General features: G+C 63.4%; 6 protein-coding genes across 14 annotated transcripts in view; 1 reads left to right on the top strand and 5 right to left on the bottom strand.

Annotated features, from left to right (window-relative positions):
- The first annotated feature begins 637 nt into the window (after window positions 1–637).
- On the top strand, window positions 638–2,446 carry PSMC3IP (PSMC3 interacting protein). Its single transcript, XM_027896032.1, has 8 exons — window positions 638–754; window positions 876–985; window positions 1,058–1,147; window positions 1,212–1,323; window positions 1,467–1,612; window positions 1,710–1,763; window positions 1,846–1,905; window positions 1,983–2,446. The coding sequence occupies exons 1-8, from the start codon at window positions 724–726 to the stop codon at window positions 2,040–2,042; spliced, it is 663 nt and encodes a 220-aa protein (XP_027751833.1). The 5' UTR covers window positions 638–723; the 3' UTR covers window positions 2,043–2,446.
- Window positions 2,447–2,616: 170 nt separating this feature from the next.
- Window positions 2,617–5,682, bottom strand: MLX (MAX dimerization protein MLX). Of its 2 annotated transcripts, XM_027896030.1 has the most exons (8): window positions 5,590–5,682; window positions 5,391–5,427; window positions 5,188–5,277; window positions 4,798–4,904; window positions 4,523–4,622; window positions 4,225–4,324; window positions 3,867–4,068; window positions 2,617–3,771 (listed from the first exon to the last, which is right to left on the bottom strand). In XM_027896030.1, exons 1-8 carry the CDS (start codon window positions 5,629–5,631, stop codon window positions 3,715–3,717), a joined length of 735 nt encoding a protein of 244 aa, XP_027751831.1. In that variant the 5' UTR covers window positions 5,632–5,682; the 3' UTR covers window positions 2,617–3,714. The 2 variants fall into 2 exon arrangements, with proteins under 2 accessions (XP_027751831.1, XP_027751832.1); XM_027896031.1 differs by lacking the exon at window positions 5,391–5,427 and having other exon boundaries at window positions 5,590–5,665.
- Window positions 5,683–5,866: 184 nt separating this feature from the next.
- Window positions 5,867–9,850, bottom strand: COASY (Coenzyme A synthase). Its single transcript, XM_027896000.1, has 9 exons — window positions 9,241–9,850; window positions 8,721–8,935; window positions 8,445–8,576; window positions 8,057–8,246; window positions 7,627–7,691; window positions 6,901–6,985; window positions 6,655–6,752; window positions 6,428–6,574; window positions 5,867–6,166 (listed from the first exon to the last, which is right to left on the bottom strand). The coding sequence occupies exons 1-9, from the start codon at window positions 9,848–9,850 to the stop codon at window positions 6,098–6,100; spliced, it is 1,611 nt and encodes a 536-aa protein (XP_027751801.1). The 3' UTR covers window positions 5,867–6,097.
- Window positions 9,055–21,466, bottom strand: part of ATP6V0A1 (ATPase H+ transporting V0 subunit a1) — a 33,922-nt gene continuing 21,510 nt past the window's right edge. For 7 of the 8 annotated variants that reach the window (XM_027896015.1, XM_027896020.1, XM_027896014.1 and 4 more), the window contains one exon: window positions 18,032–18,418. In XM_027896015.1, the coding sequence (XP_027751816.1) occupies window positions 18,325–18,418 (94 nt within the window). In that variant the 3' untranslated portion in view covers window positions 18,032–18,324. Of the gene's footprint in view, window positions 9,068–18,031; window positions 18,419–21,466 lie in introns of those variants that run through there. The other variant, XR_003572587.1, reaches the window with a different exon arrangement.
- On the bottom strand, window positions 10,096–11,977 carry HSD17B1 (hydroxysteroid 17-beta dehydrogenase 1). The gene is made up of 6 exons (XM_027896028.1): window positions 11,587–11,977; window positions 11,259–11,420; window positions 10,804–10,983; window positions 10,629–10,722; window positions 10,338–10,521; window positions 10,096–10,266 (listed from the first exon to the last, which is right to left on the bottom strand). The coding sequence occupies exons 1-6, from the start codon at window positions 11,681–11,683 to the stop codon at window positions 10,096–10,098; spliced, it is 888 nt and encodes a 295-aa protein (XP_027751829.1). The 5' UTR covers window positions 11,684–11,977.
- NAGLU (N-acetyl-alpha-glucosaminidase) lies at window positions 12,055–16,028 on the bottom strand. The gene is given in 7 exon segments (XM_027895999.1): window positions 12,055–13,922; window positions 14,157–14,413; window positions 14,588–14,673; window positions 14,850–14,996; window positions 15,071–15,218; window positions 15,345–15,658; window positions 15,660–16,028. Coding segments are annotated over 7 exon segments (2,538 nt in total). The 3' UTR covers window positions 12,055–12,705.

Genomic DNA, 21,466 nt, shown 5'->3' with positions numbered 1-21,466 from the left:
GCTGTGACCACCAGAGTCCTGCAAGAACATCCACGTGTGGCCCCCTGCTCTTGTGTTGCTTTCCTGAACTAACAGCCTTTGTTGAGAGCCAACTAACACTTTGCTAGAACTCCCTGTGCTCCTACCCGCGTGTTCCTGTGCGCAGGGCCGAGGTTTCCTGGAGGAGGGAGGCGGTGGGACAGGGGTGCCCGGCCAGTGGTGTGTCCCCCTGGCCCTGTTGTGTTCCAGCCTTGTGCAGGGAGAATCCAGCAGGGGGAACCGGACCGGTCCCATGAACAAACCAGCAGGCCCCGGGGAGAGCCGCCCCCTCTGTGCCCGCCGAGCTCCCCCTGCCCTTGCTTTTCCTAAGCCATAGACCCGGTTCTGATCACGTTTGTGCAGCCAAGAACGTACCTCGGCAGGGACCCCGTTACCGGCTTCTGTTTGTCTGACTCCTCTGCGGACAAGGGGGGTGGCGGGGCGGGGCGGCAGGCTCAGACCCGGGAGCGGGGGTCGGTAACGGGTTATTCCAGAGGGGCGTGAGGCGGCTCACGGGCCTGGGGGCGCGGGCGCGGGTGCCGTGGGTCCCGCGCGGGGCTGGGCTGCACCGGAGCTCCGCCCCTCCCGAGGCGCGGCTGCCCCGCCCACCGGCACCGCCCCGGGCCCCGTTCCCGGTTGGGCGGAGCGCGCCGGAAGTGCCGCCAGCGGCGCCAACCGGGACCGGAGCGGGGCGGGAGGAGCGGGATGAGCAAAGGGCGCGAGGCCGCGGCGGGCGGTGAGTGCGGGCCGGGCCGGGGGGTGGATGAGGGAGGAGGGAGTGGATGAGGGAGGGGAGGCCCCGGCGCGGCCGCTGCGATGCCAGAGGAGGCCGCGGTGACCGGGGCCGGCCCCCACAGGAGGCTCCGCCTCCGCCGTCCTGCTGCGGTACCTGCGGGAGCAGAACCGTCCGTACAGCGCCCAGGACGCCTTCGGGAACCTGCAGCGGGAGCACGGGCTGGGCAAGACGGTGAGCGGGGCCGGGCCGGGGCGAGGCGGGCCCGGTCCCAGTCCCCGTCGCGGCTGACGGCGCGTCCCGCAGGCCGTGGTGAAGGCGCTGGAGCAGCTGGCGCAGCAGGGCCGCGTTCGCGAGAAGGCCTACGGGAAGCAGAAGATCTACTTCGCCGACCAGGTGAGCCCCGGCCGCGGGTGCCCCCTGCCCGCTCCAGCCCCCCCCTGACCCCCGCTCCCCGCAGGAGCAGCTCCCGGCCGCCAGCGATGCCGAGCTCCGCGGGCTGGACGGGGAGATCGCCGCCCGCTCCGCACAGCTGCAGGCGCTGCAGCAGAGCTGCCGGCACATGGAGGCGGGTGAGTGCGCCCGGACGGCCCCGCGGGCTCAGTGACAGGCTCAGGTCCTGGCTCAGCAATCATCGGGAGGGCCCCAGGGCACGGGGCAGCTGTGCCCCAGTGCCAGCGGGCAGCCCGGCCGGTGAGTGGTGCCGCCTCCCCAGAGCTCAAGGACCTGAACAGCTCCATGACAACCCCCGAGATGGTCAAGGAGATCGAGGCGCTGAGGAAGGACTGTGCCAATTACACGGAGAAACTGGAGAGGATTAAATCTGCCACCAACCATGTGACTCCGGAGGAAAAGGAGAAGGTGAAGAGCTGCCGGGGCTGAACCTGGTGCTGGGCCGGGCCTCTGCCAGGATCCAGCACGACCCTGACGGGCATTCCCGACGTGGTGCCGTTGGCAGGTGTGCCAGGAGCAGCAGCTGTACCGCCGGGAGTGGCGCCGGAGGAAGCGGATGGTACTGGCTGGGGGGCTGGGGGTCAGTGCTGGCCCTGCTGGCATGGGCCCCACAGAGCCCCTCACATGCCCTGTCTCGTCAGGCCACCGAGCTGCTGGACGCCATCCTGGAGGGGTACCCCAAGAGCAAGAAGCAATTCTTCGTAAGTACCAAGGCTGGAACCTGCCTGGGGCTGCTGAGCCGGGCCCTGACCTGCCCTGACCCACCGGTGCTGTACAGGAGGAAGTCGGGATAGAGACGGATGAGGAGCACGGCGTGGTGCTGCCAGCGGCCCTGTGAGGGGCTGGGGGAGCCTTTGCCCCGGGGAGAAGCTGCTGCTGTGGAGCTGTTGCTGAAACTCGGCTGTTGGGTTGTTCTGCTTCTCTTTTTGCAGGACTTTGCAGGGCTCGTCCCATGTGTTTAAAATTCTTTTGCAGTTGGAAGGGTGGTAGGTGGGAGAGACTTGGCACTGGCCCTCTCCTTGCAGAGGGATGTTGTTTCTTCCTGCCCCTCAGCACAGGGAGCTGCCAAACTGGGGTCCAGTGGGGCTGAGGGGAGGTGTGGGGGCACTGGTGCTCCGGTAAGGAAAGAGAGTGAGGGACTGTCAGGGCTGCAGAGCTCCGTGTGTGATCCAGCCCCTTCTTGCCCCGTGCCTGAGTGGTCACCCAAGAATATGATCCATTAAACACCAGAATTTTGGTTCAGCTGTGCTTCTCTATGGTGTTTGTCTGTTCAGAGGGTGTTAGGACAGGGTTTGGGTCATGAGGGGTAAGAGCCACGAGAGGGTAACACGAACCTCAGAGGCTGGAATGGATTTCTGGAAACTACTGGCTCTAGGGCCCAGCTCCAGGAACACAGCAGCAGAGAAATCACCAAAACATTCAGCAACATTTATTTAATTACTTTTCTCAATAGAAAAATACGTCACTTTCATGTGTGAGGTCTGTAAAGCTCCTCATCCTCCTCCCAAGGTAGGAAGCAACACTCCCTCCTCAGCTCTGGGAAAAAAACAGCCTGAAATAAACACTCCCTGGCTGTGCCCCTGGAGCTGGAGCACAAACGTGGTTATGGAGAACAAATCCCACTATCCCTTTACTCTGGGCAGTGACCAACCCTCACCTGGGCAGAGCTGTGACCCAAACTGGGCAGGAGACAGGGGCAAAGGTGTCCCTGAGAGCAGCTGCCTGCACAACTGGCACTGGCAGCACTCCAGGACCGTTTCAGTGATTTACAGAAATGAAAATCAAATCAAGGCTGATCAGGGATGTGTGTGTATAAAAATTCTAAGGAGGGGCAGCGAGTGCACGTGGCCACATTGTGCTGCAGCTGCAGAACATTCTGTGCAGCACAGCCACCCCGAGAAGGAGCTGGACACGTTCCAGCGCTCGCAGGAACTTCCCATGTCCCTGTGAGGGAACCCACAGCTGCAGGAGCACCCTGGCCCTGAGGGGGCTCATCCTGCTGCCAGCACTGACAGGTTCCCCCAAAACACAACATCTGCTTCAGAGGGAGGTGGGAGATAGCCCAGAAGTTGGGGAGAACCTATTCCTGCTGTTTCACCAGAAACCCACCGTTTTTAGCACACATTCATCACGTTTCCCCAGCCAGGGTCAGCGGGGCTGTCAGAGGCCTGAGGGCACGGAGCAGAGCTGCTCTGGGGTCAGCTCTGCAGGGAGAGCCGGTGGCACAGGCAACCCCACAGCACTGCCTGAGCCACAGACTCTGCCCCCACTCCTCTGCTCCACACTCCCTTTCCCTCCCCCCTTGCCCAGTCCCTGCCAAGACTCGGGAACACCGACTGGAGCAGCCGTGTCGGCACGGCCGCCCTCGGGCTTCGGAGGGAATACAATAAATAATTCAGAAAAGCTCAAAAAACAGCCACGAGGGAGAGTGCCCAGGGGGGTGCCTGTTCCCCAGGCCCCTGGGCAGGAGGTGCCCCCATCCCCATGGGCACAGAGGCGGCAGAGGAGGCTCAGTAGAGCTGACTCTTCACCTGGTGCAGAACCCCGATGACAATGTCCCGCAGCGTCTGCAGCAGAGAGGGAACATGGTCAGTTGGTCTGTGGGGGAACAGCCACCCCCATGCCACTGCCTCTCCCCCTGGGCCATGGCACCAGTGCTCACCTGGGGCTTGCAGTGCTCCTCGATCCAGCTGAACACACACGCTGAGAGCTCCTGGAAACTTGTTACAGAGATGGAGGCATTGAAGGACTGGAACAGGGAATCCATGATGCCTTGGAAAACGTTGAATTTCACCTCATCGGAGACCTGGTCCTTCCCCTCATTTGGGTTGTCCTGATGAGCTTTCACGATCTGCTCGTAGTTCCTGAAACAAGTATGGGGCCCTGAGGTCAGCAGTGAGGCCTCTGCACCCAGCTCCTGTTCCTGAGCTCCTGCTGCCACCTCCCACACCCAGCTCCAAGCTCCAGGCCTATCCCCAGCCAGAGAACCTCTGGATGACCCCTGGCAGCTCTTCCCTTACACTTTCATGATCTTCAAGGCCATCACATCTTTCCTGAGGGTAGAAACTTCCTCCTCCTGCTTCTTCTTTTCCTTGTGCAGGAACTGAATGTAGTCAATGGCTGAGCACGAAAACGCAGAGTGAGGATTTGGGAGCACACACAGGCCCCTGAGACCCCCACAGGAGGTGCCCAAGCACCCCAGAGCCTCATCATACCACAAGGTCCCCAGGTGCTGAACTCTGCCCTGCACAGCTCTAGGGAGGCATTCTGGGGGGGGTCAATAGCACCCCATCCATCTCCCCACCCCTTGGGACTCACTTTTCTGGAGGACAATGGCCTTGCTCAGCTTCTGGGAGCCGATGGAGAAATCCTGCTGCTCGCAGGTGGGGACGATGGCCTGCAGGTCATCGTAGCCTTTCTGGGGGGAAGCAGAGCCACAGCCCGTGGAGCTCACCCTGTGGGGCTGGGCCCACACCCAGCTCCCCCCACACAGCCCATCAGGGCCAGGGCAGCTCCCTGCACACGAGGATCCCCTTGGGGAGGGCAGATCCAGCAGCTCAGCAGGGGCAGTGCTGGGTGGGCTCTCCCCTCACCTTGATGGCGTCACGGCGCTTCTGCTCGGCCTGGGTGTGGGCGCGGCGGCGCCGGTCCTTGTAGGACTCCTTGTAGGGCTCCTGGTGGTAGTCGCTGTCCTCGTCGTCTGCAGGGACAGGGCACGGCCCGGGGGTGAGGAAGCAGAGGCACAAGGGGGCTGTGGCAGCTCCAGGCCCAGCACAGCCCCTGCCCCACTCAGCTCCTGCAGGCTGGGCCAGGGGCAGCGCCCCACAGACCTCGGAGCTGCACAGGGGGCACCTCCTGTTCCCACCACCTCCCTCCTCCTCCTCAGCGTGGGAACCTGCCCAGCCCCCTGGGCAGAGCTGCAGCCCGGCAGGTGCTGGGCTCCCCCGAGAGCAGAGACACAGCGGTCCCGGGCCAAACCCCACCTGTGTTGGGGACAGAGGAGGCGCTGGTGGAGCCGATGCTGTTGGCCCGGGACACTATGCTGCCTTTCCGGGCGTTCTCCATGAAGAACGCTAAAAGGAGAGCGTCCCGGGGTCAGCGCCCAGCGCGGGGTGTCACTGGGCGCAGGAGAACGGGGGGGAGGGGGCGTCCCCGCTGCCATCCTGTCGGGGGGGGTGGCACCTACCGGAGTCCAGGCCATTGTCGCCGTAGGCCGCGTCCACCTGCACGGGGCCGGTGGAGACACGTCAGCGGGGCCGGGCTGCGACCGTCCCCCCGCCCAGGCATCGACCCCCGCGCGTTCCTCGCCCCGGTGCTCGCCCCGCCCGCCCTCCAAGGCGCCCGCCCGCCGCCCCGGCGACGCTCCCGGCCCGGCCCGGCCCCACCTTCCCCCAGGGCTCCTCGCCCCCGCCCGGCGGCTCCGCCATCTTCCGCCCGCCCGCTCATGTGACCGCCGCGGGGGCCGACGGGAACCGCGTCCCGCCGCCAGGGGGCGCCCGCGCCTCGGGGTTGGTGTGACGTCACCCTCGTGACGTGATCCCGACGATGTGATCTTCCGTGACGTCATCGCCGCCGCAGCACCGGGGGCCACGTCCATAACGGCAGCTCGGAGGGGCCGGGGGCACCCGAGCCCCTGTGGAGGTGGAGGAGGGGGTGGGTATGGAACCGGCACAGGGACACGGGACCGGCACACGGACATGCACAGTGGGAGCAGCCTCTTTACTGGCTCAGCCCTGCAGAGTCCCCTGAACTGGGGGACATCAGGATGCCCCGGCCCCCCCCTGGAGCTGGATGGGCTCGGTGGGCTCGGTCCCGCGCCGCTCCATCCGCCGGCTCTCGCGGGGCAGTGGTGGACACGGACCCTCCCGGGGCCATGCAGGACTGCCCCTCACCTCACAGGTGGGGCTCATGGCTGGGCTCTGGGCGCAAGCGCTGCTGCAGCAGGTCCCAGGCCTTCTGCACCTGCCAGAGAACCACCCGGGGCGGCACCTCAGAGCCCACGGACCCCCAGAGCGGCACCTCGGCATGGGGTCACACAGGGCTCCCACACCTCCTCTCCCTTCCCAGCTGCCTCTGCATCCCCAAATCCCTCCCTCGTGGCCGTGTCCAGAGGCAGCCTCGACCGTGAGAGCGCACCCAGGCACATGGTGCCCAGCCCGGGCACAGCACGGAGCCCTCCAGTCCCCTGGGACATCCCCAGCACCACGGCATCCCCGAGCTCACCTGCTGCCGGGTGATGTCCGGCTCCCAGAGGGTGCAGAGCACCACCTGCGCCCGCTCCACCCGCTGCCTGTTGGTCATCTGGCTCTGCAGCCGGCGGCGAGCGGCCTCCTCGCTCAGCCCGTCCCTGGCCACAATGCGCCTCACGGCCTGGCAGGGACACAGGGGACACTCAGGGGAGGCCAAGGACCAGCTCTGGCAGCGAGCAAGGGGCCCAGGGCATGGCCCACCTCCTCCTCTGGGATGATGGCCGTCCACACCTCGTGGACCATGTCCTCCCACCCGGCCTCCAGCAGCACGGCAGCGTCCAGCACGCACACGGCCTTCCCTGCGGAACGAGGGCATTCCTCAGTGCCTGGCCATGGATGGAGAGACAGCTCCTCGGCTCTGGCCCAGCCCGGGCTCAGTTCCCCCCCTTCCTGCAGCACAGACACTTCGCTGCTGAGCTGAGGCTGCGATGGAGCTGCCCCCATCACCTTGAGCGTCGGCCTCCCGGATCTGCTCCCTCACCATCCGGGCTATCTCGGGCCACACAATGTCCGTCAGGCTCTTCAGCCGCTCCTACAAAGGACCAGGGCAGGATTCAGGATTTGCTCCCTTACCCTCAGAACTCCTGGGAAGCCAACAAGGGGATGGTGGCTGTCAGCAGCCAGGGGGCACCCAGGAAGGTGAGGGGGTTTTATTTCCCTGGCCCTGCCAGGCACAGCAGACCCTCAGTCTCTGCTGCCCCTCAGCACGGTGAGGGGCTGGTGCAGCAGCACCCACACGAGACCCATCCACCCAGGGGACCCCTCAAGCTGCCTCCACCTGGGGCTAGGGCAGCGCTGGAGCCACGGGCTGAGCACTGACCCCACCAGCAAGGCCAGGTGTCACTGAACCCCCTCCCCAGGTACAAGGGGCAGAGAGCACCAGCTCCACATTAACCAGGGCTGTTGCTCTGCACTGGGTGAAGAAAAAGCATGGGATAGAGGGGATAGGGATGGGAACAGGGAGGCAGCAGCTGCTGAAGGGCAAGAGGACTATGTCCAGCACAGCTGCTGACTCAGCTACAGGGATGGGATCTGTCCTGCCCTGTCACTGACAGGAAGTGCAGCCAGGAAGGTGTCATCAGTTCAAAGGGCTGAAAACTAAAAAGCCTCAACACAAGGGGAGAGCTCCCCTGGCTCATGGGATTAAATACTGAGCCTCCATGCTGCTTTTACCTGGTTTCCAAACACTTTGGCCCCAAGGACTTTCCTGTTAATCATCCCATCTTCGTTCAAGATCTCTGCAAGACAGAAGCACAACAGGTTTGGGAGGAACAAACCCAACTCCCATCCCTGGGGTAAGCCTGGGTCAGGGAAACAGCTTTGGCACAGGGCTCTCAACGGGACACAGAAAGGGCCTTGTAAGACCTGACCCGGCAGCTCTTCACCTGATTCATGAGAAGGACAGGGAAGAGCTCATCCCAGGCAAACAGCAGCCCAGTTCAGCCTTCCCCACCAGCAGTTCTGACATGGGACACACCATATTTGGGCGGCCCAAAACCCATGGGGCAGGAGGGGGTCACAGGCCAGGGCTCCTTGTGATGTTGGGACCCCCCTCCCTCCCGCTCCTCCTCCCAGCCCTCCCCACAGCCTCTGGTGGCTCTACCTGCCCCAAAGGCTGCCACCACCTGCTCGTAGGCCGGGCCACCGGGGGCATAGACGGCGTGGCCCAGCTTGTCAGCATCGATGACAAAGGCGCCCAGGTGCCCCAGGAGTTTGGCGATGGAGGTTTTCCCACTCCCGGTGCCCCCTGTGAGGCCAATCACATACGGGCGCGACGGCAAGGCCGGGTCTCGCTAAGGGAAGAAGGAAAGCTGTGGCAGCAAAGGGAGGGATGGACTTTGCTGGAGAAGGATCCCAATGCCCCAGCTCTGGAGATGGACATGACAAGCTCTGGTCTGCAGAGCAGCAGGAGCGCTGCCAAAATCTGTGGATCCTGAGACTCCCACCCCTCCTCCCAAGGAGCTCCCATCGCAGCCGTGGTTCTCCCTCACCCGTGGGGGCTGCAGCAGCGTCCCCAGCAGCCTCTGCCGGAGGCTGGAGGAGCTGATTTTCTCCTCCTCGTTCTGTTGGTGGTCAGGGTCCATCAGCAGTTGGATCTCGTGGAGGGCCAGCTCAGGGAGCCCCTGAAGAGAAAAGGAATCCCCAAGAGCCATCAGCCATAAGAGTGTGGTGGGTGAGAGAAACCGAGACCTGATTTGCCCCCGAGCAGTGTCAGGCAGGGGCAAGAGGGGTGCAGGGGCAGCCATGGGCTCCAGGGTGGGAATTACATTTTCAAGTCTCTTCCTATTCACGGCCTCCCCTCCCCGGCGGGTCTCCTCGCTGACCACCAGGCACTGCAGGTGGGGGTCTGTGACTGCGGGGCCGAAGGGGTCAGCCAGAGGCACGATGTCGTAGCTCAGGGAGGGCTTCACGTCCTCCAGGAACTCGCGAAGCTTTGCCGCCCGCAGCTCGTAGGGCTCGATCAGCTCCGGCAGAACCTTGTCTACCAGGTGCCAGGAGGGTGGGGAAAGCACAAGAGTGACAGAGAAACAAGACCAGGAGAAGGGAGACAAAACTCGTTCACGACTTTGAGCAGCTGCTCCCTCCTGCCCTTGCCCCCACTACACCCACACACCTTGCTAGCTGTGGACAGGACACCAGGTCCCCACCGGGTACCCAGTGTCACCTTGCCTGGGTGGCAACCGCTTTGGGTGGGTGGTTGCCAGGACCCCCCGCGTCAGTGGTCCCCCAGACCACCGCCCTGCCCCGGCCAGCACCAGGCTGACCCCTCGGCCACCCCGGACTCACGGCGGAGCAGATCTCCGTCGGCCACCCCGGCCAGGAGCCGCCGCCGGGCCAGGAGGCAGCAGGCGCTGAGCAGGAGCCGGTGGGCGCCGTGGAGCCGGTCGAAGGTGCCGCCGACCGCCACGTCCAAGAATTCGGGGAGCGTCGCGCCGGGATCCTGCTCGGGGTCCCCCTGGGGGTCCCCTCCGCCGGTGTCCTCGCCCAGCAGCAGTGCGGGCAGGCTGGGCGGGCAGCCGTACACGGCCGCGGCCAGGCGCTGCAGCCCGAGCTGCACCGGCTCCGGCGGCCCCGGTGCCTCGGCGGCGGCCGCCAGCAGGACGCGGGGCGGCCGTGCCAGGCGGCGGCCGGGGTCGAGCAGGACGCGCAGGTCCAGCCCCTGCCGCGCCGCCGCCGCCTCGTACAGCGCGGCCAGAGTCCGCAGCAGCGCGGGGCCCGCGGGCGGCGCGGCGGGGCCGGGGCCGGCGGGGCCGCCCAGCCGCAGCCCCGGCTGCAGGTGCACGTACAGCGGCCCCGCCACCAGCCCCGCCGCCGCCGCCACCAGCCCCGCCGCCCGCCGGGGCAGCGCGGGCAGCGGCGCCGTCAGCACCAGCAGCCCCGAGGGGAAGGGCGGCATCGCCCCGCCGGATGCGCCGCCGACCGGAACGGGGACGGCACCGGCAGCGGAACGGCACCGCCTCCCCGGGCGGCCCCGGCGCGGCTCCGCCCGCGGGGGGAGGAGACCGGCAGGCCCGGCCCCGGCACGGCCCCGCTCGGCCGGGACTGGGAGACAGGGAACGGAGCCGGAGCTGTGCGACTGCAAAAGGGCTTTATTGGGGACACGGCAGGACGGAGCCCGCACAGAGCCCGACCCAGCTCCGCTCAGGGTCGGTCCCCGCCGACTTCGCTGCCGCCGAACACGAAGTCGTGCATGGCGCTGACGTACGCGGAGCCGTCGGGGCTGCCGAGCCGCAGGCGCCAGAGAGGGGCGAGGAGCTGGGTGCTGGCGCAGCGCAGGGGTGGGCAGAGGCTGACGATGGCCTCCAGGAACACCTGGCATCGCAGAGGGGTCAGAGCCATCCCCAGCGCGGCTCCACGACCACCCCCGTCCCGCGCGGACTCACCGGCAGGACCTCCTCCACCTCCTGGGCCGCGTCGCGGAACAGGCTCTGGCAGTGCCGCAGGTACCGGCGGTACAGCCCCCGCGTCTCGGCGTCCAGGCCCTGCAGCTCGCTGCCCTCGGGGTCCGGGTACTGTAGGTTGGCCAGGAAGCTGGTGTGGACGGGCCCGCACTCCACCAGTGTCACGCTGCGGGAAGGAGGGCGTGAGACGACACCGCATTCCCAGCCCTGGCATCTCCCCGTCCCGGTGGGTGGTCGGCAGGATCCAGCCCCCGCGGCACCGCCGGCACTCACTGGATGTTGAAGGGACGCAGGACGATGGCCAGGCTCTCGCACAGCCCCTCCACCGCAAACTTGCTGGCGCAGTACACGGCATTGAAGGGTAGCCCTGGGGCAGAGCCGCACTCTGAGCACTGGGGTTCTTCCCTGCGGCTCCCCATGCCCCAGGGTGCCGGGGGAAAGGTCCCACCTTGCAGCCCCCCGATGCTGCTGGAAACAATGATCCGCCCGGCCCTGCGGCGCTTCATGGCAGGCAGGAATGCCTGGATGGTGCGGACGGCCCCAAAGAAGTTCACATCGAAGAGGGTTTTCATGGCCTGGTCAGAGCAGGTCTCCAGGGGTCCCATCAGTCCCACCCCCGCGTTGCAGACTGCTGGGCATGGTGCAGTCAGCTGGGCACTGCAGCCCCCACAGACCACTGAGTGCCAGAAGGCAGGAATGGGGGGGCCTTTTCCTGCTGATGGCTCCTTGGCACCCCCAAACCCATCTCCTGCACCCCTCCCCTGCTGAACACATCCCATCCCAGCCCCAGGACTGCTGGCATCTCCTGTGATTTGGCATCTACATATTCTGGAAGGGCTGTGACCCTGGAGATGTCCCCCTCAGCCACCCAAGGGACAGCAGGGACAACAGCAAGAGTCATACCCAACACGTCCAGGCGCTGCTCCTGCACCCGCTGCGCAGCAGCTGCCAGCGAGTGCGGGTCGGTGACATCGAGCTGCAGGAGCTCCAGCGTGTCAGGGCAGCGGCTGCCCAGGTGCTCCAGCAGCCGCTCGCCCTTGGCCAGGTCGCGCATGGTGGCGTAAACTGGGGAGAGAGTGCGGCCACGGGCAGCAAGGCCACAGAGCCCACCCCCCCAGGGCTGACCCCAGCCCACCCCCAGGCACTGTCTGTCCTTGTTGAGGTGCTGCCTGGCCCAGCCTGGAGACCCCCAGGGGTGCTGGAGCCCCCGGGGTCAGCGCTGTCCCTTTACCTTTGAACCGGTGAGCGCTGTCGGCCGCCAGGCGAGCGGCCAGTCCCAGCCCAATGCCCGAGGAGCAGCCCGTGATCAGCACCGTGGTTCTCTCCATGGCCCACAGTGCTGGCCGAGGGGGCCATGCTGCTTATGAGGGCTGGGAGGAGGGTCCCCCCACCCCACCTCACATTGTTGTGTCTGCTGCCTTATCTCAAGGCCCCTCCACCGACCGCCCTGTGCGTGCCTGGGGCTCCCTGCGCCTTGATGCTCTCGCAGGTGCTGCGATAACGACCCTTGTGGGGGGAGGCTCTGGGGCACAAGGGGAGCCGCAGCCCCGGGGAATCCGCACCAGCCACCCTGTGCCGTGCCAGGCGCTCCAGCTGCCAGGACTTGTCTGGCAGCGCACTGTTCCCGCTATGTGGGCTTAGAGCCAAGCTGCTCCTCTACCCCTTGTGTTCCACACAGTCCTGCACTGGGGAGACGAGCTAGGAGAAAAGAGTCTTTATTTGCTCCACAGCCAGGCTCTGCCTGAGCTCCAGCTGGAGAAAAGGCCTCAAAAACCCCATCCTGATGGAGCACGGCCCCAGCAATGCTCCAGGAAATGCCACTAAGTCTTTTATGATACAGAAGGCACCAAACAGGGGCAGGGCTGTGCAAGTAATGGGTCCCTGCAGGCACTGGGGTCCAGGGATGCTCTGCCCCTACATCACTGCCACCTCCCTGCTTCTCCACCATCGCTGCCCCTGCGAGCCAGCCAGGGCCCCACTGCAGGGACACGTTTGTCCTGACCCTCTGCAGAATCTCCTCAAGCTTCCAGCTGGGAGCACTGGGGCAGCCCAGCTTTCCAGGGGATAGGCTCAGGGCAGACAGGCAGGGCTGGGCACAGAGCACAGTGCAGGATGTGTCCCTGGGGCACAGTCTGCCCCCCATCCATCTGCCAGCCCCCATCAGGGAACGTCCTGCCTACACAGGAGAAACAAAGGGTCCAGGCTGGCTGGGTGCCACCGGGGCTGGTGCACCCCTTCCAGTACAACCAGGATGCAGCCACCAGGTGAGGAGTTGCAGGAGCCTGGATCAGGAGGGCATGAGGGTTCTGCTCTCCCTTCCTGGGGGAGGCTCCAGAGGCTCAGTCCAAAGTCATGCCAGCCGAGCCTGGCTGCGCCTCATGGCACTGGGGTAGTATTTGAGGAACAGCTTCCTGGAGATCTCCAGCGTGTCCCCAGCTGGCACGGCCGGGTAGCGCTTCCTGTTGTAGACGAATCCTCTCTCCACTTGGAAGACAGCCTGGTTGAACTCGTCCTGGTGGAAGGGGCGGCCCGAGTTGAGGCTTTCCACCAGCACAGAGACGAAGAGGCTCCAGCGCACACCGTAGTAGTCCAGCACCAGCCCCCCCAGCTGCTTGTTGGCGTAGTCCAGGATGTTCCCACTGGGCCCCCAGAGCGTCACCTGGTTCCGGGCGTTCAGCTCGTACTGCTCTGCCTCCCGGTCACTGGTGGCCATGGCGCGGGCGCTCTCCAGCCAGCGGCCGAGCAGGAAGAGGCTGTGGCTGGAGAGGAGGCTGTCCAGCTCGGGCAGCAGGTCGTACACCAGCACGCCGCCGGCCGTCAGCAGCTCCGGCAGCGCGTGGCTCTGGAAGGCGCCGCGGATGTCCAGGTAGTAGTTGCTCACCAGCTGCTGGGCCGCCTGCCGCGTCACGTCCACCAGGTCGTAGCGGAAGGTGGGGCTGGAGCCCAGCTCGGCGCTGGCGCTCAGCAGCAGGCGCCAGGCCTCGTACACATCGCTGGCGTTGTACCAGAGCTCCGTGTCCATGTGCAGCGAGGGCCGGCGCACCAGCGGGCTGCGGTTGTGGTTGACGCAGACGCCGGTGCAGTTGTAGACGCTGCGGAGGAGCAGGCGCCAGGCAGCGGCCGCGGCAGCGTTTGGGGCGCCGTAGCGGCGCTCGGCGTAGCGGGACACCCAGCTGGGGAGGTTGAGGGGCTCCTGCCGCCAGCCCAGCTCGTTCATCAGCTCGTACACCATGTCGTTCTGCTCGATGCCCTCAGGCACCAGCCCTGTGCCCACCATGGTGGAGTTGGGGAAGCGCCGAGCCACGAAGGGGCCGTGGTTGATGGCCTCCACGGTGCCGAAGAGGCCGTGGTTGCCCCCGAAGTTGTGCAGCATGCACCAGATGAAGGGTTGCCCGTAGAAGGACTCTGTCCACTGGTAGACAGGTTTGGACTCAGCAAAGAGGTCAAGAACAATCATCCTGCCGAGGGGCACTCCGTGCAGGAGGGCCCGCACCTGTGCCGGGTGCCAGAAGTCTGGCTGGTGCTGGAAGAGCCATCCCTGCATCAGCCACAGCGCCTTGGGGTCAGCTGTGGATGGAGGAGCACAGGGTGAGGTCCCACCCAGGCAGGGCCCACAGGTGTCCCAGGAGGCCCTGGGGCCACCAACCACCCCTTGTGGAAGGGGCTTTGAGGGTCTGGCACCAACAGGGTCTGTCGAGCACAGGCAGCTCAGCGCTTGCATGGGGCCCAAAGCCTCCTTCCCCAGCCCCAGTTATCCCACCTGGAGCCTCACGGCCAGGCCAGCATCACACACTGACCCACCTCCTGTCATCGACCTGAAGACAGCATTGCTGACCCTCGAGAGATAGGCAGGGTCAGAGGAGAGGGGGGTCATCTCATTGAAGACATCAGCGCTGTAGACGTGGTCTGTGCCAAACTCCTTGATCAGCTCCTTCAGGAAGAGGGTCCCGATCACCTGGAACATGGAGTCCTCCGGGTCCAGCAGGTAGATACACGAGTAGGTGCAGTCGAAGTGGCTCCAGCCCCCCAGGCGAGTGGCATTCACGCGTGGGAAGACCCTGCAGCAGAGGGCAGAGATGGGGATCAGGAGCAGGGCAGGACAGGAGCACTGTGCCCCTGCAGGGACAGTGCATCCTCTTGGGGGAAGCTGCAGGTGGGAGGTGTCGTAGGGGCTGTTATGCCAAAGATGTGACCCTGGAAATGGCCCAGGGCAGGGCGAGGGCAGCACCTACCGAAGGATCCCCTGTGGCACATGGCCCGCGAAGGCTGGCAGCACTGTGGTCATCCCCAGCGAGCGCATCCGCTCCACGATCCGGTACTGGGAGAGAGAAGGAGGGAGAGAGCAGGGAGAGAGGAGCCCACGCCTCCCCCGCGAGGGGCTCCAAGAGCTGCTGGAGCTCGGGCAGGGACACGGGGGTCCCCGAGGCTTCGTGAGCACGCCCAGGGCAGGGGGTGTCAGGGGTCTGCCCCGGACGGGCATGGCCGCCCCGGTACCTGCAGGTAAAGCTGTTTGAGGTGCCAGGAGGGCGGCAGCGGTCCGGCCCAGCGGCGGAGGTTCCCCATCCGGTTCCAGGCCAGGAACGCGGGGCCTGTGAAGTACTTGTCGATCTCCGACTGGTTCAGCCCCAGGTTGTGGTAAACCTGCGCCGGGCGCCGGGGGTCAGCCGGTCCCGGCGTCTCCCGGTCCCCGCCGCCCTCCCGGCCCCGCTCCTCACCCGCTGCCACACTGCCTCCTGCCCAGCGAAGGCCGGCGCCAGGTTGATGCCGCTCAGCGCCATCCAATCGATCTCCCGCTCCCAGCGCGCCCAGTCCCACCAGGCGAAGGAGTAGCTCTGGGCGCACACGTTCTGGTAGTAGCGGTACCTGCGGGAGCGGCGGAGGCTGCGCCCGGGCCGCCCCGCGCCCCCGGGGCCCCCGTTACATAACGGCGCCTTGTCCCGCGCTAACGAGGCGTGAGCGGCTCCGCGCGGCCCCGTTACCTGCCGTTACCTGCCGGGGGCGGCGGCGCGGATCTCGGCCCGCAGCCGCGGCAGCGGGTCGGGCAGGCGGAGCTGAGCCCCGGACCACGACAGGTGGCAGCCGCAGAAGTCGCGCAGGTAGCGGTAGAGGCCGGCGGCCGCCGCCACGCCGCTGGAACCCGTCACGGACACGGCCACGGCGGCGCCGGGCGGCGACCACAGCCGGTACGCGTCGGGCCCGCCCGCCGCCAGCGCCGGCTCCACCGACAGCGACACGGCGGAGGCCCGCGGGCCGAGCAGGCGCCGCGCCAGCGCCCGCACCGCCGCCTCCTGCCGCGGGTCCCCCGCCCGCGCCGCCGCCAGCAGGAGCAGGAATGGCAGCGCCAACGCCAGCCCCGGTCCCGGTCCCCTCCGCGCTGCCATCGCCGCTTCCTGCCCCTTCGCCAGGCCCCGCCTCTCCCGGTACCGTCCCGCTTCTCCCGGCCCCGCCGCGCTGGGCGGTCCCGGCGGGGGCCGGGCCTGAACCGGGAGCGGGGTGGGGTGGCTTCAGTGGGCGGGCTCCGGCCCCTCGGAGCGGGGACTCACCGGGCCGGGGCTGGGGACAGGCGCTGCCTGTGCCCCGGGACCACCGCAACCCCTTCCCCGCCCGCTCAGGGGGACCCCCGCGGGACGAGACTCCCGCCGGGGCGAGTCTGGCACCGGCAGCTCCGGACATTTCGCGTTTCCCACCCGTGAGGGTTCCCCGCCCCTGGGGCAAACGGCGGTCCCGGAGCATCCGCCAGCCCGGGCCCCGCTCCGGCCGGGCGGGGGCGCTGCGAGACCGGGCAGGGGGCGCCGCCGGTGCCCCGGGCAGGGGAACGCCCCGGGCCCGGCCTCCCCCTCCACCCCGAGGGGCCCGGGCCGGACCGGCGGGAGGGAGCCCCGCCGGGGAGAGGGGCGGGAGCAGGCTCGGGCTGCCAGGGTCTCTCTCGGCTCCAGGGCCATTCGTGGGCATTGCCAGGACAGAGCTCGGGGCTCCCCGAACATCCCCAGTACAGCCCACGGGAGCCCCCAGGGCTGCCCTGTGTCCCCGGAGCCATGGAAACGGGCAGAAATATTGTGATTGCGCTCGGGAGTGGTGCAAGAGCGCGGAGGAGCGGGTGAAAGAGGAGAGCATCCCCCAGGACCGCTGGTACCCATAGCGGTGGGAGAGCATCCCCCGGGACGGGGGGGGGGGAGCCGGCCCGTCGTCCGAGGGGAGCGGGACGCTGGGGGGGAAATGCAGCGCAGCTCCTGCCCTGCCGGGACATCAGGAGACGGGAAACACACCGACTTCAGCAGAACCCTCCCTTCCGCTGCTCCCGCACATGTGGAAAAAGCCCTGCTGCAGGAAGGGCCTGAGTAAACACGGCCCCCCCGGGGAAAGCGGGGGGTCCCTGGGGCTGTGGGGGCCAGGAGCAGGGCACAGCCCCGAGCATGCAGACCCTGTAGCCCCACTCCCCGTCAAGAGCACCCACAGCACCCGTTAATCAAAATGGAGCTTTTCCTCCTGCACAACTCCTCGTTCCACCCAGTTATGGGGTTTATCGGGGTGGGCAGAAGGCCCCGGGACAAAGGGCCCCAGCCAGGTCTTCACTCAGGATGTCGCTGGGGCTCCATAAGTGGAGAGACATTGCAGTCCGGGCACGGTCATGCCAGTCTCGCTGTACAAACCAGCCCTGCCCACCCCTGGTTCTGGCCGTGGATGTAACACGGATCCTAGGCAGGAACACTGAAGGTCCCAGATGCCCCCAGCAGCTTTTGGGGCTCTGCCCAGTGTCAGTCAGGGATGAGGGGCTGCCCAGGAACCCCCTCAGTGAGTGCAGAGGAAGCAGAAAACAGACCAAGCACATGTTGGGCAGTTCATTTAATTTATACAGTGACTCTCAGCAACTGTCAGCGTTTCATCCGGGCAGCAGGACACAGCGGGACTTGTGTCACTGCTCTATCTGCAGCTCTGCTTTGATTTCACCCTTCAATCTCCAATCACCTCTGTAAACACACCCCAGTGAGCACCCAGGGGCTGCCCAGGTGCAGCACGAAGGTCCCTGTGCCCTGCACACTTTGCAGCATGCAGTGCATATGTACCTTTCTCACCTAATTTTAGGCAGCCCAGTACCTTGAGGCATTTCCTCCTCGCTTCCAGGTTAACCATTCTCATTTCTGTTCTAATCTGTTCAAATACAAATACTCAGCTCCACTGTGAGAATTAAATACGATGGTCGCACACAGCACTAACACCCCACTGCTGCTACAGCTACATCGAGTTGAGGAGGGCAAGGAATTACTGACAGCTCAGGCAGGAGAGAAAGCAACAGCCACTGCAGGGGCACACCACTGAGACCTCCCTGAGCCTCTGCTCCCCCTTAAAGGGCTCCTCAGACCTTGAGTGCACCGGACAGTGTAAGCCACTGGTCCCTCCACCAGTGCAAAAGCTGCCCCCACCAATGCCAAGCCCGTACAGGCACTACCCAACGTGCCTCGAGGACTCTGCAACCTCGAGCTTTAAACCAGAAACCCCACCACAGCCTCCAGCAACGTGAGGGGGAGCAGCCCTCGCTCTTCAGGAGCTGAGGTTCTTAGGTCTTTTCTCCACGTGCTGGGTTTGCCCCCTCAGCAGAGCTACATTTCTCTTCTGCGCTGATCAGCTGCCAGGGAATGCACGACACAGGGAGCACACAACTGCACACCAAACAGACACATCATGCACTTGGTATCTTCAAGAGTAAACATAAGGAACAAAAAAAACTTCTGTGATCCAGTGTCACTCGTTACCCCAGAGCATCAAAGCTCGTGGCTTTGGGATGCCATGGTAACGCTCAAGAGTGCTGCAATAAGTTATTGTCACTATGGGGGGGTTACACACGACTCAGACACGCAGGGAAGAGAGGGAAAATCACACATATGGTTTTGGGAGGGTCAGTCATACACACACACACACACACACATTCACACACACGGTGTTTAACACTGCTGGAGTGGAGGCGGAGGGCTCAGTCATCAAACCTCCCCTCACGGATGGTGTCAAAGGAGAAAGGGAGAAACTTGAACCCAGTACCAGTGTAGAACTTGTTCTGGAACTCGATCCTGCAAGAGAGGGAAGAGCAATCGCTTACTAAAAAGGCAGCTCTCAATAAGAGCAGCTAGCAAGAACTCTGTTAGCAAGAACTCTGTTAGAAGTACGATTACTGGCTATAAAAAAATAAAGCTATAAAGAGAAAAAGAGGCGTTATAATATAATGTACCTTTTGGGATAAACCTCCTACCTGTGTGTGATGTTTCTGTGCGGGGCAGAGAACTGTCCATGGACTTAAATCAACATAAGGGCAAGAGAACCGGGAAACCCACCCCGACTGTGGTGCCCCAGGAAGCACAGCGAGCACACAGCATTTTCTACACCAGCTAATTGCTGAAGTTCCCTTTCCTGTGAGCACAAGCCTCGGCCGCGTGACGCTGAGCTCAGGCTCCCCCACCAGCCGCTGCTGTTTATTCCCTGTGGCACATTTGGTTCATCCCCCCCACAGGCACTTCGTGCTGGGATGTGCCTGCTGGCTCCAGCCCAGCATTAGCACGGCCCCATTTGCTGCTGCCGCCCCTAATGAACTCGGGTAAAAAAAAAAAAAAAAAAGAATTATTCCAGAGAACTGCCCAATGGTCAGCGACAGCCAAATAGGGACAGGGAAAACTAATCCCCTGATTCCCAGCAAAAACAAGCTTGGGCTCCACAGACACTTTACATGATCCGCTGGAAAACAAAGTCTCTGTGGGCAGTAAGTGACGGCAAACTGGGGGGCATTTAACACAGATGGGGAGAAGGATTTTTACGCAGCAATAAAAAGACAAACTTGAATTATTTTTCCCCATGGCAAACTCCAGAGCTGCTGGATTTAGCTGGCAAAAAGTGTTTTCCCCACAGAGCCCAGGAGGGAAATGCTCAGAAAAAAAAACCAGCTTTATCTTGTATCTGCTGCTGCCTCATAGGCCAAGGGATCCCCAGGATGAGCAGGATTTTCCGTGTGGGAGGAAGGGCTCCTCGCCAACCTGCTCCAGTTTTTCAGGAACCCTGATAATCTCCATAAATATCCTGTGACTAAATAACTGTTCTGTAAGCAAAGGGAAACGAGAGGCAGAGGGTTGGGTATCTGAGTCACCCAAACCCACTGTAACTGAAATTTTAACCCTGATGATTCATAGTTCCAGCTGGCCCTGACATCCAAACACTCCCTTTGGACACTGCTACACAACTGGAGGCCCGATGCTGGAGGAGAGGCTGCTCTAAGGTTAGAGAACTAGTGAGAAAAGCGTATTTAACCAAATAATCACAGCATAAACAGTCAGTGGGGTTTTCTCCAGTTGTCTCCAGGAACGTCCAGAACCCAGCACGAGGCACTACTGTCCCCAGGCTCTGCCTGTCACATGTCCCAGTTTATTGCTAAACTCTCTGTGTGTCTCCCATCAGTGACCAAGGTCTGCAGAGGAATTACAGACAGTGAGCACTGTCAGCAACCAGATCAGGAGCTCTCTGGCAGCATTGCTCTGCAGCTTTTTCCATTAAAAATTAGTGCCAGTGTTTGTCAGACCGTAGTTCTGTGGATTTTCCAACTGCACAGAGTCAGGGGTACCCACACTGGAAAACCAGGCAGCTCCAGTCCTACGAGCAGGAGCAGCTGCAGAGGCAGCTGTGGAAGAGGAACCCCGACTGTCACTTGGCACAACTGCAAATTCCCACTTGGTGTTTGTGTTCCTAAAGGCAGGTGCCAGAGCCTGGGGTCAGGTGTTACCCCAGGCACACTTTGAGAGAGAGGGGTGACCTCCAGCACACCCAACAGTCAGAACACACTGAGGTGTCCGTGCAGAGACTGTTGCAGTTACTCCTTCCCAAAAAGGCCCTGTGGGAGATTCCATCCTGCCTGACAGGAGGCTGCACTGCCCCTCGGAGCAGCAGCTCCTGCAGCCACACTGCTGGCCAGCACTGGCTTGTGACCTTTACAAAGGAAAATCAAACCCTGGCAGGTGGGTGGAAAGCTGGACTCTACCACTCCCACTCACTGGACTGAGAGCAGGATGCAGCTCCAGCACGCCCACACTTCTAGGGAAGCAGCACTCTGAATCCAGCTTTAAACTTCTCCTTTTGGGCAGAGTGTGTGCTGGCTCACATCAGAAGAGCTGACTAGCTTAAAAGGGGGAAAGCTGCTTGAATGTGAAACTCCATTCACGTCAAACTGCATCACTGAAAAGCAAGTGGAAAGGCAAACTGTTTCAGGGGAATTACAGTAAAAGGAGCTGACAGCACGACAGCTCAGACCGGTACTGAGCTGCAGCGGAGCCCTGATGCACACCCAGCACTCTGGGTGCTGCCTCCACCCCAGAATGCCCTGAAAAACCCAGCCTGCTCGAAAAATGCACACTCAAAAAGCACAGAGTAAACCTCCCCAGTTTGGGACTGCCAGGCACAGCACATGGAAAAACCTGGCGCTCCCTCACCAGCAAAACACATGCTCAAGTCCTCCTCCTTTCCAGGACGGCTGAACCACCCACACCTCGAATTCCTGATAGGTGACTGTTCTCCCACAGCCAGAAAATCCCATCTGCTCTTCCCAGGACAGCTGTATTTGACCCTCACTCCCCCCTTAATCCTCCTAAAAAGGGAACACCTGCCATTGGAACGCCCTGTTTTTGCTTCAGGAGCAAAAAGGAATGTGAACAGTGTGTTCTTTGGAACAACTGCAGGTGCCTCCCTGTGATAACCAACACAGCAAACACAAAATCATTTCAGCAGATCACTCGCAGTCTGAAATAGAGCCTTAAAATTGGTGTTTGGGCTCTGAGCCTGAACAGATTTTTCTCTCAGAGCGTGTACATGATAGGTTTGCAAGTCTGAAAAAACACATTTAGGGGAAAACAGGACTTTGATAAGCACTGCAGTTCAGCAGCCAGGCCATGCCCTGCACTGGTCTGCATGGCTGGAGTGATCTGTGTACCCACTGCTGCTGCACCTGGGTTTGTTTCCCTGTTTGCCATTCCACTGATTCATGTCTTCCCGTGACACATTTTACAGATGATTTTTTTAAAGTCCCTTTAGGAACAGCCTGGCAATGGGAGCAGCCACCTCTTGGCTGAACCATAACCTCCTGT

Source organism: Empidonax traillii, unplaced genomic scaffold (genome assembly GCF_003031625.1).
Source record: "Empidonax traillii isolate 1590-97213 ecotype Southwest subspecies unplaced genomic scaffold, ASM303162v1 scaffold476:size613836, whole genome shotgun sequence".
Classification (NCBI taxonomy): domain Eukaryota; kingdom Metazoa; phylum Chordata; class Aves; order Passeriformes; family Tyrannidae; genus Empidonax; species Empidonax traillii.
This window is presented reverse-complemented; position numbering and strand designations above follow the sequence as displayed.

Coding starts and splice junctions, on each gene's coding strand:
- PSMC3IP (XM_027896032.1), top strand. CDS start 724: ATGAGCAAAGGGCGCGAGGCCGCGGCGGGCG. Junction 986..1,057: donor AGCACGGGCTGGGCAAGACG/GTGAGCGGGGCC, acceptor CGCGTCCCGCAG/GCCGTGGTGAAGGCGCTGGA. Junction 1,764..1,845: donor GGCGCCGGAGGAAGCGGATG/GTACTGGCTGGG, acceptor CTGTCTCGTCAG/GCCACCGAGCTGCTGGACGC.
- MLX (XM_027896030.1), bottom strand. CDS start 5,631: ATGGCGGAGCCGCCGGGCGGGGGCGAGGAGCCCTGGGGGAAG. Junction 5,428..5,589: donor GCGAGGAGCCCTGGGGGAAG/GTGGGGCCGGGC, acceptor GGCCCCGTGCAG/GTGGACGCGGCCTACGGCGA. Junction 4,623..4,797: donor AGCGCCGTGACGCCATCAAG/GTGAGGGGAGAG, acceptor GCTTCCCCCCAG/AAAGGCTACGATGACCTGCA.
- COASY (XM_027896000.1), bottom strand. CDS start 9,850: ATGCCGCCCTTCCCCTCGGGGCTGCTGGTGCTGACGGCGCCGCTGCCC. Junction 6,986..7,626: donor CCAAAGTGTTTGGAAACCAG/GTAAAAGCAGCA, acceptor GGTCCTTTGTAG/GAGCGGCTGAAGAGCCTGAC. Junction 6,575..6,654: donor CCATCATCCCAGAGGAGGAG/GTGGGCCATGCC, acceptor TGTCCCTGCCAG/GCCGTGAGGCGCATTGTGGC.
- HSD17B1 (XM_027896028.1), bottom strand. CDS start 11,683: ATGGAGAGAACCACGGTGCTGATCACGGGCTGCTCCTCGGGCATTGGG. Junction 10,723..10,803: donor CAGCATCGGGGGGCTGCAAG/GTGGGACCTTTC, acceptor GCTCTGCCCCAG/GGCTACCCTTCAATGCCGTG. Junction 10,522..10,628: donor CTGCGTCCCTTCAACATCCA/GTGAGTGCCGGC, acceptor TCCTTCCCGCAG/CGTGACACTGGTGGAGTGCG.